This window comes from Meriones unguiculatus, chromosome 20 (assembly GCF_030254825.1).
Source record: "Meriones unguiculatus strain TT.TT164.6M chromosome 20, Bangor_MerUng_6.1, whole genome shotgun sequence".
Taxonomy (NCBI): Eukaryota; Metazoa; Chordata; class Mammalia; order Rodentia; family Muridae; genus Meriones; species Meriones unguiculatus.
This window is the reverse complement of record NC_083367.1, coordinates 66,124,715-66,136,813: the sequence shown is the minus strand read 5'-3', so window position 1 is coordinate 66,136,813 and position 12,099 is coordinate 66,124,715. Positions and strand designations below refer to the sequence as shown.

The window sequence follows — 12,099 nt, the reverse complement described above, 5'->3', positions numbered from 1 at the left end:
TAGGAATGATTATTTTTGATCATTCAAAAGCAATTTATAGCTTAACTAATATTTTATATATTGAAAGACAGTGGTGAAATTTTCATTTAATCTTTCATTAGGCCCCACTACACACCAGGATCAAGCCTGGCTCAAGAGCCCTGGTGTGATCAGGTAGACAGAGGCCTTCCCCATGTCAGGGCTACACTGCCACATTGCTGAGACACAGCAAAGTTGGACAGGTTTTAGGCTACTTAAAAAACCACAACAGTTTGCTGAATGAATGTATGCTGTGTACAGAAACAATGACATTTAGGATTTGAGGCTTGCCAAAAGGAGGAAGTGCTGGCTTTTACATACACAGAAGAATACATTTGGGGAAGGTAAGGGGACAGTTTTGCATATCTATGAATCCAGGCCTGTCAGGTCAGCAGATGGAAGCACAACTTCAAAGGTCACGGGGAAGGCCTTAAGCTAAGGTGGCATAAGATTTATTTAGAACAGAGTCTCTGGACTTCAAGACTTCTCTTCAATATCCACATCGGAAGCTGATAATGTTTCATTACATTTTCAAATATGCTCCTGGAACTTAAGCTTTTTCAGCAGGCTTTCATAACCCAGAGGAAGTAAGTCCACCTCTCATCTGCTAACTAAAAAAAAAAAGTGTCTGCATTTTAACAGGCCTGTAAGAAGTCAAGCAAACTGCTGAAAGGAGCCGCCAGGCTGCTTCTGAAGCTACAGTAATAACAGTTGTTACCTCTCATGCCTATAAGTAAACTATACCCTAGCCACCATTTGCATATCTTTATTAAAGGGCATTACAGCTTACAAAAATCCAGACATTAGATTTCTAACGGAGAAAAACAGTATTGCTAAATGCCAAAGTTGGAAGAGTATGCTGAAACAACAAAACACTAGGAAAATCCCAAACATTTGGAACACATTTTATACTTAACTATTTTTAAAGAAAATACTAACATCTGACATGTCTTAGCATCTGGTTTGTGCTTTTTCTTTTTTTGTTTTGTCCTATTCTAGTTTGTATTATTATTATTATTATTATTATTATTATTATTGTTTTTTCTGAGACAGGGTTTCATTGTGTAGCCCTGGCTGTCCCAGAACTCTTTCTACAGACCAGGCTGGCCTCGAACTCAGAGATCTGCCTGCCTCTTGAATGCTGGAATTAAAGGCTTGTGCCACCAATGCATGGCTTAGTTTTAAATCTTATTTTATTTATTACTTTTTGTGGATGCCTGTTTGTATTCTAATGAGAAAGAAAGGGTGTAGACTTGGATGGGTAGGGATGTGGGAATGATCTGGGAGGGGAGCCATAACTGGAATATACTATATGAAAAAAAAAACTATTAAAAATGTTGTAAAATTTAAAAATATAATCAAAAGGTTACTTTTTTGCCCAGTGGCCATGCAATTTATAAGGTATAAAATTATTAAGAAAAAAAGATAACCTAAAAGGGCTGAAATGCATCTGTCTAAAAGTTCTTGGCCAGAGCTGTTTTCTGCCATGCTTCATTACATCATTTTGTACAATCTCTTCTTTTTCTCTAGAGCCTAACTTACAGATACCTGCAAGACCTTTTTCAGGGGACAGAAAAAGATTTGAGGCAGAACAAACATACCTGAAGGTTTCTGGATCACATTCTAGCGAAAAGCTGTTGCTGCACTTTCTTTTATTAAATAAAAATTTTAAAGAAAAAATTCTTCTGAGTGGTTTTTAAAAGTTAACAATTCTTGGAATCTTAGTTTCACAAAGACAAGAGCAACTGAATAAAAGATTAAAGTGATAGTCTTAACTATCATGTGCAAAGCACAATCCAGTTAAAAATATTTCAGACGGCATTCTTTAACTGAGGGATATAAAAATTGTATCTTCCAACACTGACAAAAATTCAAAACTAAATTATAACTCTGTGACTAAAACATAGTATTAAAAGAAAAGAGCGCCTTTTTGTGAGCACCCAAATAATCCCTCCTCTGTACACAGCAACACAAAAGCATTTTCAGCTTTCAGGTTTCAACAAATCCTGTTATAACAGCAACTCCCTCCCTTCCCCGCCTCTCCTTTCTTAATTCTCCCACAGCTCAAAAAATGAGAGAGAGAGAACCTGGTATTTATCTTCCGGCACCATCAGCAGTTTTCTCCTCTCATCTCTAAGTAGCTCTTTATTTATTATTTTCACGCCAACTTGTCGGCACTTCACCGGCACTGTTCAGATTCTCAGAACTGGCTTTCTCCCTGTGGACTGTCCGCACCAGACACTGAAGACACCAGGAGTCGACTCAGAGTGCACTTAAGGCTGTGAGGGCTCTGGCAAAAGGTATGGAATGCTTCTAGATAATTCCAACAGCTAAGTACAGAACTTTGGCATTGCTTCATTTACATTGTTTAAATTCAAATTTAAATAGTTCATTGAATCTGTTTAAAAATATTTTTGGTATGATTGAATCTCTTCTGGAAAACTTCTTAGAAAAAAAAAATCTACAGACTTCCTTTTGGCAAACAGTTCATAAACTAGAAACTTTTAGGCTGTTCTCCATGTGATGTGTTTGGGAAATTTGAGTGTTCTCCCTAAAGATTCAAGTTCCCACCTGTGGCCCCTCCCTTTCACATTTCCTTACCGCTGCTGTTACAGTTGCTGAACTAAGTGTAAGTGTGCCTTGATTCTCCTCCAGACAGAAATTTGAGGGAGCATGCTATCACACCTGTGGCTGAAAAGGAGAACCCCGAGTGCAACAGAGAATGCCAGTGCATTTGTAAAAAGTGACCTTCACTTGAGAGAACAGTTTTTTTTGTTTTTTTTTTTTTTGCATAATTCTCTATGCACAAGAAGGATGTGAAGTCATCCTGTATAACAAGCAGTGTTGTGCTAACTAGATGCAATGTCTTAGTATTTACTTGCTTTTTGACTGTCTGCTGCCCGGACTATTTAATTATGACAACTGACTGCAGGTCTACATGACACCAAAATTTAGAAAATGTATTGTTTGATGGAAAAGAAAGGGCTATAATGGAAAAATAGATACAGATTGATCAACAAATAAGTTATCCTGTCAAACCTTAGGCAGTGCTGACAGCGATCTCAACGGCTGGGAACAGAGACAGCCTGTCAGCCTGGCCCTTGCAGGCACAAGAGCTGTTATAAAAGTGTACACATGTGCTTGCCCTCCCCAGGCCTTTCACTTCCCTTCTGCTTTGGGTATAGCTGGGAAATCTGGAAAACAAATGAAACAAACTGCCCACCAGCAGATTAAGTCCTAAGATCACTAAGTTTGTACACAGGCTGACTCAAGAATGTAAATTTCCAGGGAAATCCTTCCCTAAAATTGTGGGACTAACAAAACAGAACTCAATTCAGGCAGAATACGATATGATGTCTTAGAGACTCAATTACTGACATGGAAGGTTTGTACTTCCCACAGGCCCAGATTAGTATCACTTCAAGTATTTAGCGGAAGCCACTCTTCAGTCTCTATGTGAGAAGGAAAGCCAAAGCATTTGTCCTGTTGGTACCCTACACAGGCCTTAGCTCTCCTAGAGAGGAGAGGCGTAAAGAAGACAGATATTCTGTCTCTGATGTAGCACTACAGTGGGAAACACAAAGTGACAGGAAGGACATAGAGGATGAAAGGAGGTGGGAGGAGACAAAGAGCTACACTTGGCAGCCCTGCAGAAGACCATGGCAGACAAAATAATCACACCCAAGATTACAGCTGAGTTTCCTTCAGCTCTAGGATTCTAAGAAAATTAAGTTAGTCCAAGGAAGGAAGAAAAAAGAAAAATCAAAATGTCCCGTTTTCCAGAAGGATACTTAAGTCCAGAGAAATGACATGAAACCAAGAATCACCTACAAGCCATTTGGTTTGAAGAGGCCCACAGTGCCCATTTGTGCATTAAGCTTGCATAAGAATCATTCATAATAGTCACTGCAGTGTATCCATTAATTATTTCAGAAAGAAAAAAAACCTGCCAATATTGCAACATTATAGAGACAATCATATTTATCGCAAAGAAATCAGTAAATGCTATCAGATGAAGTGCATAATGGTGGAACAGGAATATGAAGATGGAAATTAAGAAGTAGTTTTTGTTTTTGTTAAGCCAGCTACAAAGTAAAAGAAGGGGTAGTGGTATTATTTTACCTACAGCCAACCATGTGGCTGCTTCCTGCCTGGACTTTCAAGATTTTCTGTCATTGCTTCTTAATCATTCAGGGGAGTCGGTTTTGCAGTTCTGAACACTCCCCTTTGTTTATAACTGGGAAGCATTCTGGTTCCAAGGAGAAAGGATCTTATCTTTCCATAAGCTAGTTCCAGGGACATGAAGCTGAACAAATGTTAATCTAGGTAAGGATTGTGTAGAACTCTAAAGTCCTTCTATTTTCTTTTCTCCTTCAAACAATATACTCGGTCATAAGCCTCATACATAGTGTGTGCTGAATAAAGATTTAATTCAAACTTAACTCTTAACTCTTCTAATACTTATAAATTATTTGGAGGAGGTATATTTGAGGTTTTTATTGTTTAAAATTATAAAAAATTCTGTATCAGAGACTACAGCTACAATTTGAAGTGTCTAAACTGCCACACAAGTTTATGCCTCCACTTCACAGACGTTTTCAGCATACTTAGGGTCTTACATGCATAACTTTACCTATGCTACGAATCAAACACTGCTCATGATAATCACTCAGAAGATGCTATTTTCCAAGCCCACTATGAACTTTTTTCTGAGACTGCAGCACCCTCATCTGCTCTGTGTGCCTGTGTGTGTATATGCATGCAGCATGGACAAAAGAGTGCTATTCAGGAGTGTTCTGGTTGTGTGAAACCTTCTTGTTTTCTTATTCTTCCTCCTTCTCCAATCCTGATTTTGCTTCTTTCCATAGCTTTTGTTATTTGGTTTTCAACTGCACAGAACTAGCTGCCGATCTGAACACATACCACAGTCAACCATTGGGATTGTCTAGGAGAACAGAAGTAAGAATAACATCATGGCCTCAGCAGGCCTCCAGCTCCTTGCTTTCATCCTGGCCTTGACTGGAGTCTCTGGAGTACTCACTGCCACTCTGCTGCCAAACTGGAAGGTTAATGCAGACATGGGCTCCAACATTGTAACTGCTATTGTTCAAGTGCATGGGCTGTGGATGGACTGCACGTGGTACAGCACTGGGATGTTCAGCTGCACTCTGAAATACTCCATTCTGTCACTCCCCATCCACGTGCAGACGGCCAGAGCCACCATGGTCCTGTCCTGTGTTCTGTCTGCTTTGGGGATTTGCACTTCTATAGTAGGAATGAAATGCACTCACTTAGGAGGGGACATACACACCAAGAGTCAAATTTCCTTTGCTGGAGGAGTCTGCTTCATCACTGCAGGGATCTCTGGTTTAATCCCAACAGTGTGGTACACCAAGGAGATAATAGTAAACTTTCTAGATCTGACCGTTCCAGAAAGCAACAAATACGAACCTGGAGGAGCCGTCTATATTGGGTTCATTTCGGCAATGCTACTACTTATCTCTGGTATTATTTTCTGCATTTCTTATATAAAAAGGAACCCAGAACCATGGATCTATCCTCCCAAGCAGAAATATACCTCTACCTGGCAGCCAAAGAACAGGTTAGCACACAACCTGAAGGATTATGTGTAAAGGGCTGTGCAATGAATATGCAGTGAGGCTTCTGGGAGACTGCTGAAACGTCATTAGAATGAAAAAAAGAAACCACACTTATGCTTAACTTCTTGTACAAAATATTTAAAAAAATATGAGGTACTTTAAAATGCCAACAAACTACCACATACAATTATACGTCTTCAATTTCTTTATTTTCCCATTATTGTATTCATGTTTTATTTAAAAATATGTAATGGAAAGAGAGTCTGACTATATTAATAAAGCAATGGGTGACACCATTAATTTACTTTTAAAGATAACAATTTGATATATCTTTTAGATTAGTTTTTTCTTAATTACAAAGTTCAAAAACATTCTTGATCAACACCGTCACCAAGGGATGATAATCAAGAGTACCGTCCTCTGGTAGGTTTTTGTCCTCTGGTAGGCAATGTCTGAGTAACCTGCTTCTGGGATGTGGAGGAGACCCCAGAAACAGAGGAAATGAACTCACACAGGCATTGCCCAAGCCATCCGCCCTAAGTCCCAACCTCCATCCTAATTTTTCATATGTTCTAGGTAATATCTGCAAACTAAGATTAGATAGAATTAATGAACTGGTAGATGCTACAGTAGCAGCACAAAAAAGCCAAATATAAACACAAACTAAGATATGGTTCTTTTTTGGTACAAGTCAGGTACCAAGAGCCCTGACAGCTTTAAATTAGCCCAGGACTGCCCTCTCTTTTGCACTTAGAAAACAGTTAAGTTCATTTCTCCAATTATTTAGATTTACCCCATCTCAATGAATCTCACATTTATTACTATTTGACTAAGTTACTTTTTTTTTCCTTTTGAGACTTCGTGGTTTTTTTTTGTTGGGTGGGGGAAGTCTTATAGATATGTTCCACGATGCTCAGCTTAGTCACTTGTCATACTTTTTTCCTCAAATTTAACAAAAGCACTATTCTCTTATAAATGAGCATCTTCAGCTAATTAACAGAAGTAAAATAAGTTTTAAAGTATAAAGAATGTTTTTAAAACATGCATATAAATTATGACATGTAATTCAAATATTCTACCAAAAATTTGGACTTTTCATAGGTGCAAAGAAACACTGTATTTCTTCCTGTAATCTATTTATTTGCTAATTTATGCTTACTAATTGTTCGTAATTCAGCTGCTGAAAGAAAAAAGATTGCACACTAATAACTTAAGTGAGAAGAGTGTTTACATGAATAATTTTCACTTGTATATACAGAAAAGAGAGAAAAATACGTTAATACATCTTCATGCTCTATAATGGTTATGTTAGAATAGGACAGCAAAAATAAAAAGGTGCTACTTCAAAAAAGAACAAAGGGGACCATTTCAATAGAAGTTTTAATGATTACTTAAACATAATTCCTTGTTGGTAGTCAAATACTTCCTAGAGAAATAAAACTTTATATTAAGATTCCCAATAAAGATCTATAAGCAAATAACTGGCCTGCTTCGATGCCCATACTGTTTACTCATTTTACTTAATGGATCAGGATTTAGATAGTCTATGTGGCCCAGAATACTATGTTAAAATGTCATTTAATATAGTCCAGGTGATACTTTATTTACCTCAAATACTTTCTTCTTAACTAGACATGGGAATGTTTGAAAACTCAAGCAGCAGCTGCTTTATACCAAATAAAGGTCACTTCTTTATGGACTGCAAATACTGGCAGGTTAGTGAGCCACTGGCACAGCAGAATGAAGACTGAAGGAAATGCTATACAGGAAGTATTCAAGGCACAGGCAGCATTTTCCTCTCTCCCCTGGTTTTCAATGGGGTGAGGTTAGCATACAGGGCACATGTAGCAGTGCCTGAAGACATTCTGGGTTGTCACCACTGAGACAAAGGTTCTGGAATCCAGTGGGAAGTGGTCAGGAATGCTGTGAACAATGTACAGGGCGAGCCTTGCAGCAAAAGACTGTCTGGTTCATTATCAGTAGTTGAGTTTTAACAAATTATGGTCTAACTTATTAACAATATAAAAGCCAAAATATTTTTTTAAAATCATGCTTAACTTTAACTTAATGACCACTTACGAATGTATGTGCACATATACACACACATACATGCACACAAATGCACAGCTGTGATCTGGACATAATTTATGCCTCATGTTCTGTGTACTGGATACTTAGTCCCAGTTGGTGCTGATGTTGCAGGCTTTATATTCTTTAATAACCTATCAAATAGTGAGTTTTGCTAAAATACACACCAGATTAAAAATGTTGCCAAAAATATTTACAATACATAAATGTCTAGTTTGGTTCAATCTCTCTCAGAAACCACAAAAATATTTCACTTACTTTCTTAAGGACTGTTGACCATGTACCTTAACTTGCATTAATAGGACACTTTAAGAGTAGAAGGCAGTGATGATAGTGATGGTGACTGCTGCTACCATATAAACCTTGACATCTTATCACCTGATTGAAGGGAAGAGAACAGCTGCATTAAGAGCTCTTTAAGTAAGAAACTGTTGTGGGGTTGGCAGGATAGCTTAGTGGGTAAAGGCCCAAGCATGGCCACCACTTAAAGGTGGAAAAAGAACCCATTCCACAAAGTTGTCCTTTGACCTCCACATTCACACCATGAGATGTATGTCCTCACAAGCGTGTGCGTGCGTGCACAGATAAGACAGACACATATACACACACAACTAAAACCAAAAGAGATGTGATTTTTTTTGCAGTTCTTATTCAAGAGAAGTAAAAGAAAAACAGTTATGATATAATCTGCACATTAACTTTTAGATCTTAGAGATCATTTTCTATGAAGCATCTTCAGTGAAAAAATTCACACTCATTACTAACATAAAGAAGCAAATACTTACCTCTGGTTTGGGAACAAAAGCTTTTCCTGGAATTGTAAAGAGGTGTTTAACATTGCAGAGGTGCTGGGCCATAATGGAAAGACGACTACGCTGTTTGCTTCCTGTAGTGGCTACAAGTCTCTACAAAAGACCAAAAGTAAGTTTTAGCAAATAGTTAATCCCATCTGAGTAGACAGAAAGGAGCCAAAATTTTTAATGACAAATTATATTTTACACACAACACACACACACACACACACACACACACACACACACACACACGCACACACACACTTCCATGCTATCTGACATAAAACATGTAGACTTAGGAAACAAACATGATTATTAGCCAAGACATACTGTATAAGTATCAATTTTATCAGGTGTAATGTACTAAAAAAAAAAAAAACAAAAAACAAAAAACAAATCACAGGCAAGCCACTAGTGACTATCAGAGACTTTCAAGCCACTATTATTTTCTGTAACAGAAAGTCATGTATCATGTATAAAGCACTGAAAAAAGTCACATAGGCAAACTACTAGTGTCGGAGATTTCCAAGCCACTATTATATTCTATAATAGAAAGTCATGTGCAAAGCAACTAGTCAATGAACATTTTATGAAGAAATTAGCAAATAACAAAGAGCTATAAAGATAATTTAAAGGCATTTCCTTAAATATAACAAAACCTTGAATATTCAGGAACTTTTGAAATACAGGCTGTTCTAGACAAAATAACTTATGCAAAAAATTAGGTCTTTTTCTTTTAACCAACCAAATACTTATTTTAAAATGAACTAAAGTATATAACAAATTGATAAATAAATGCAATTTGCATCAAAATCTCAACTACATTTCTAAAGAGAACTTCAATTTCTATGTATATGTAAAATTAAACTTCAGATAAAAATTATATAGTATCAAGAATGTTCAAGACACTCCTGACTAATACTAACGACGCTCATGGGAGACTCACCTTGCCTGATATCATAGTTAAGGCAGTACTGCTACAAACATGAACAGCCCACAAGGGCAAAAATCTTAGACACAGACCCAAGCACATGTGGCTATCTGATACATGAGAGATGTGAATCTCTAAACAAAAGATAAGGACAGACTATTCATTAAGTGGTATAGGTGTAATTAAGCACTTATAGGAGGAAAAAAAGGACCCCAACTTTGTACCATAACAAAAGACAAACTGTAAAGGAATTAATAATGAATGAAAATAAAATTTAAGTCTTTTGAAAGTAGTATATATGACTTCAAAGTGGAAAAAAATGTTTTAAAGATGCAAGAGCAGAAGGTACAAAAGATGTATATATTTTTCTGTTAAAATTGTTTTGTGTCCAATCAAAACACTATCAAGATATTTTATATATTAAGAATGTATTTAGAGGGTCAAAGCATTACTATTCACAATACAAATGAGATGACTACATACTAGGCATTAACAACCATAAGGTAAACAACTAGAAGATTGATAAGGAAAATCACAGCAGAACAAATAAATGAGTTATAACAATTAACTATGTTGCACCACTTATAACAAAGAAGAGATGTACAAATTAAAACCACAACAATCCATAATTTCACACTCAAAAGGTATATTAAAAAGAACTAGTCAAGAATGGTATATTAAAGGTATATTAAAAAGAACTAGTCAAGAAGCTACAGAGATTCTATACACAGCAGTGAAATAGAAAGGGCAGAAATTGACATATAAGCATGTTAGACAATAATTTGGCAATAAAAGCTTAAGTTTCATAGCATATATACTTAACACAAGAATATATACATTATCCCCAAAGTGAAACAGTATAATTCCACTAACATGTGAATAGCTAATAATTTTGGCAATATGAAGTAACCATTAAAATGAGTACCAGGGATTACTGGCACAGGTTACACCTCCCAATAGAATATAGAACATAGAGTGGCAAAAGCAAGCATGGTCTGTTGGTGTTTACATAAAAACCTTAGGATTTCTGTGTGTGCCTACATATACACCTACAATGTGTAGGAATGACAACTACTACTTTAGCATGGTTCAAAATGTAGGGCTCCAAACATTATATATATAAAATTTGACTTTCTGGGTAGAAAATCTTTTAAAATCAGGCAAGACTGAGATTATTGATCTTTCTAAAATGGATCATGTTTCTGTGTGTTTGGGCTTTAAGAACATTTCCAAACTCTCCTTGGCTTAGGACCAAGATCACAAAGAGTGGTAATATGTTGAAAAATCTGAAGTCAGGCACATGGGAGGACATCATCAGCCATTTTAAAGCAGTTGCTGTTAGATTTTCTTACTTCATCGACATACAACAACTAATGGGGGTGTTCTAATCCATAATCTAGATGGGAGGTGTCCTAATCCATGATCTAGATCTCTTTAATATCCATAGCAAATATGCCAGGTTGTGGACATGAAAATACAAGCCTTAGATTTTAATTCAGAATACAGCAGCACACAGAACTGCTAATCCATTGAGCAAAAACCTCAAGTAAACATCCAGGAAGCCTGAGAAGATTTTACACTAAAAGATACCCTGAGAATTTAATGGCCTATTAACCATTTAATATGTATTACAGGTTTTTTGTTAAATACAGCATAGGTAAGGCTAGAAACACAAAATCAATCAAAGGATGATTTTTTTCATTAATTTATTTGTTCATTTTACATCCTTATCACAAACCTATTCCCTGTTTTCCTCCCAGTGCCATCCTCCCACCCACTTTTCCCTCCCCCTCCCCCATACCAACCCACACTGGCAAATCAACTGGCATTAGGACTAAGTGCCTCCTCTTTCACTGAGGCAAGACAAGGCAACCCTGCTAAGGATACGGATCCAGAGGGAGGCAACAGAGTACAAGTAAGACACAAGCCCCACTCTAATTGTTAGGGGACCCACTTGAGGACCAAGTATCCCATCAACTTCATATATGTAGGGGCCTAGCACCAGTCCGTGCATGTTCTTTGGTTGGTGGTTCAGTCTCTATGAGCCACCATGGGTCCATGTTAGTTGGCTATGTAGGTCTTCTTGCGGTGTCCTTAACCTCTCCAGCTCCCTCAATCCTTCCCCTAACTCTTCCACAAGACTTTGTGAGTCCCACCCTAATGTTTGGCTGTGGGTCTCTGCATTTGTTTCCATTATCTGCTAGCTGAAGCCTCTCAGAAGACAGTTATGCTAGGTTCCTGTCTACAAGCATAGCAGAGTCTCATTGATACTGTCAGGGGTTGTGTCTCTCCCAAGCAGTGGGTCTCAAGTTGGGCCATTCATTGGTTGGCCCTTCCCTCATTCTCCATCTTTTATCCACATCTTGTAGGCAGGAGAAATTTTGAGTGGATGGTTTTGGGGGTGGGTTGGTGTGCCCCTCCCTCCACTGAAGTCTTGCCTGGCTACAGGATGTGGCCCCTTCAGTCTTGGTATACCCCACTGCTAGGATATCCTTAGTCATCAGGCAAATGCAAATGAAAAGGACTGAGTTTCCATCTTACACCTGTCAGAATGGCTAAGGCCAAAACCTCAAGTGACAACACACGTTGGTGAAGACGTGGAACAAAGGGAACACTTCTCCATTGTTGGTGGAAGTGCAAACTTGTACAAGCCCTTTGGAAATCAATC

The 12,099-nt window shown here is 37.6% G+C and overlaps 2 protein-coding genes across 3 annotated transcripts in view; one reads left to right on the top strand and one right to left on the bottom strand.

Moving 5' to 3' along the window:
* Positions 1 to 12,099, bottom strand: part of Tfb1m (transcription factor B1, mitochondrial) — a 38,442-nt gene that overhangs the window by 7,715 nt on the left and 18,628 nt on the right. For both annotated transcript variants that reach the window (XM_021649023.2, XM_021649030.2), the window contains exon 5: positions 8,492 to 8,611. In XM_021649023.2, the coding sequence (XP_021504698.1) occupies positions 8,492 to 8,611 (120 nt within the window). The remainder of the gene's footprint in view (positions 1 to 8,491; positions 8,612 to 12,099) is intronic.
* On the top strand, positions 2,115 to 6,659 carry Cldn20 (claudin 20). Its single transcript, XM_021649043.2, has 2 exons — positions 2,115 to 2,318; positions 4,887 to 6,659. Exon 2 carries the CDS (start codon positions 4,992 to 4,994, stop codon positions 5,649 to 5,651), a length of 660 nt encoding a protein of 219 aa, XP_021504718.1. The 5' UTR covers positions 2,115 to 2,318; positions 4,887 to 4,991; the 3' UTR covers positions 5,652 to 6,659.

Coding starts and splice junctions, on each gene's coding strand:
- Cldn20 (XM_021649043.2), top strand. CDS start 4,992: ATGGCCTCAGCAGGCCTCCAGCTCCTTGCTTTCATCCTGGCCTTGACT.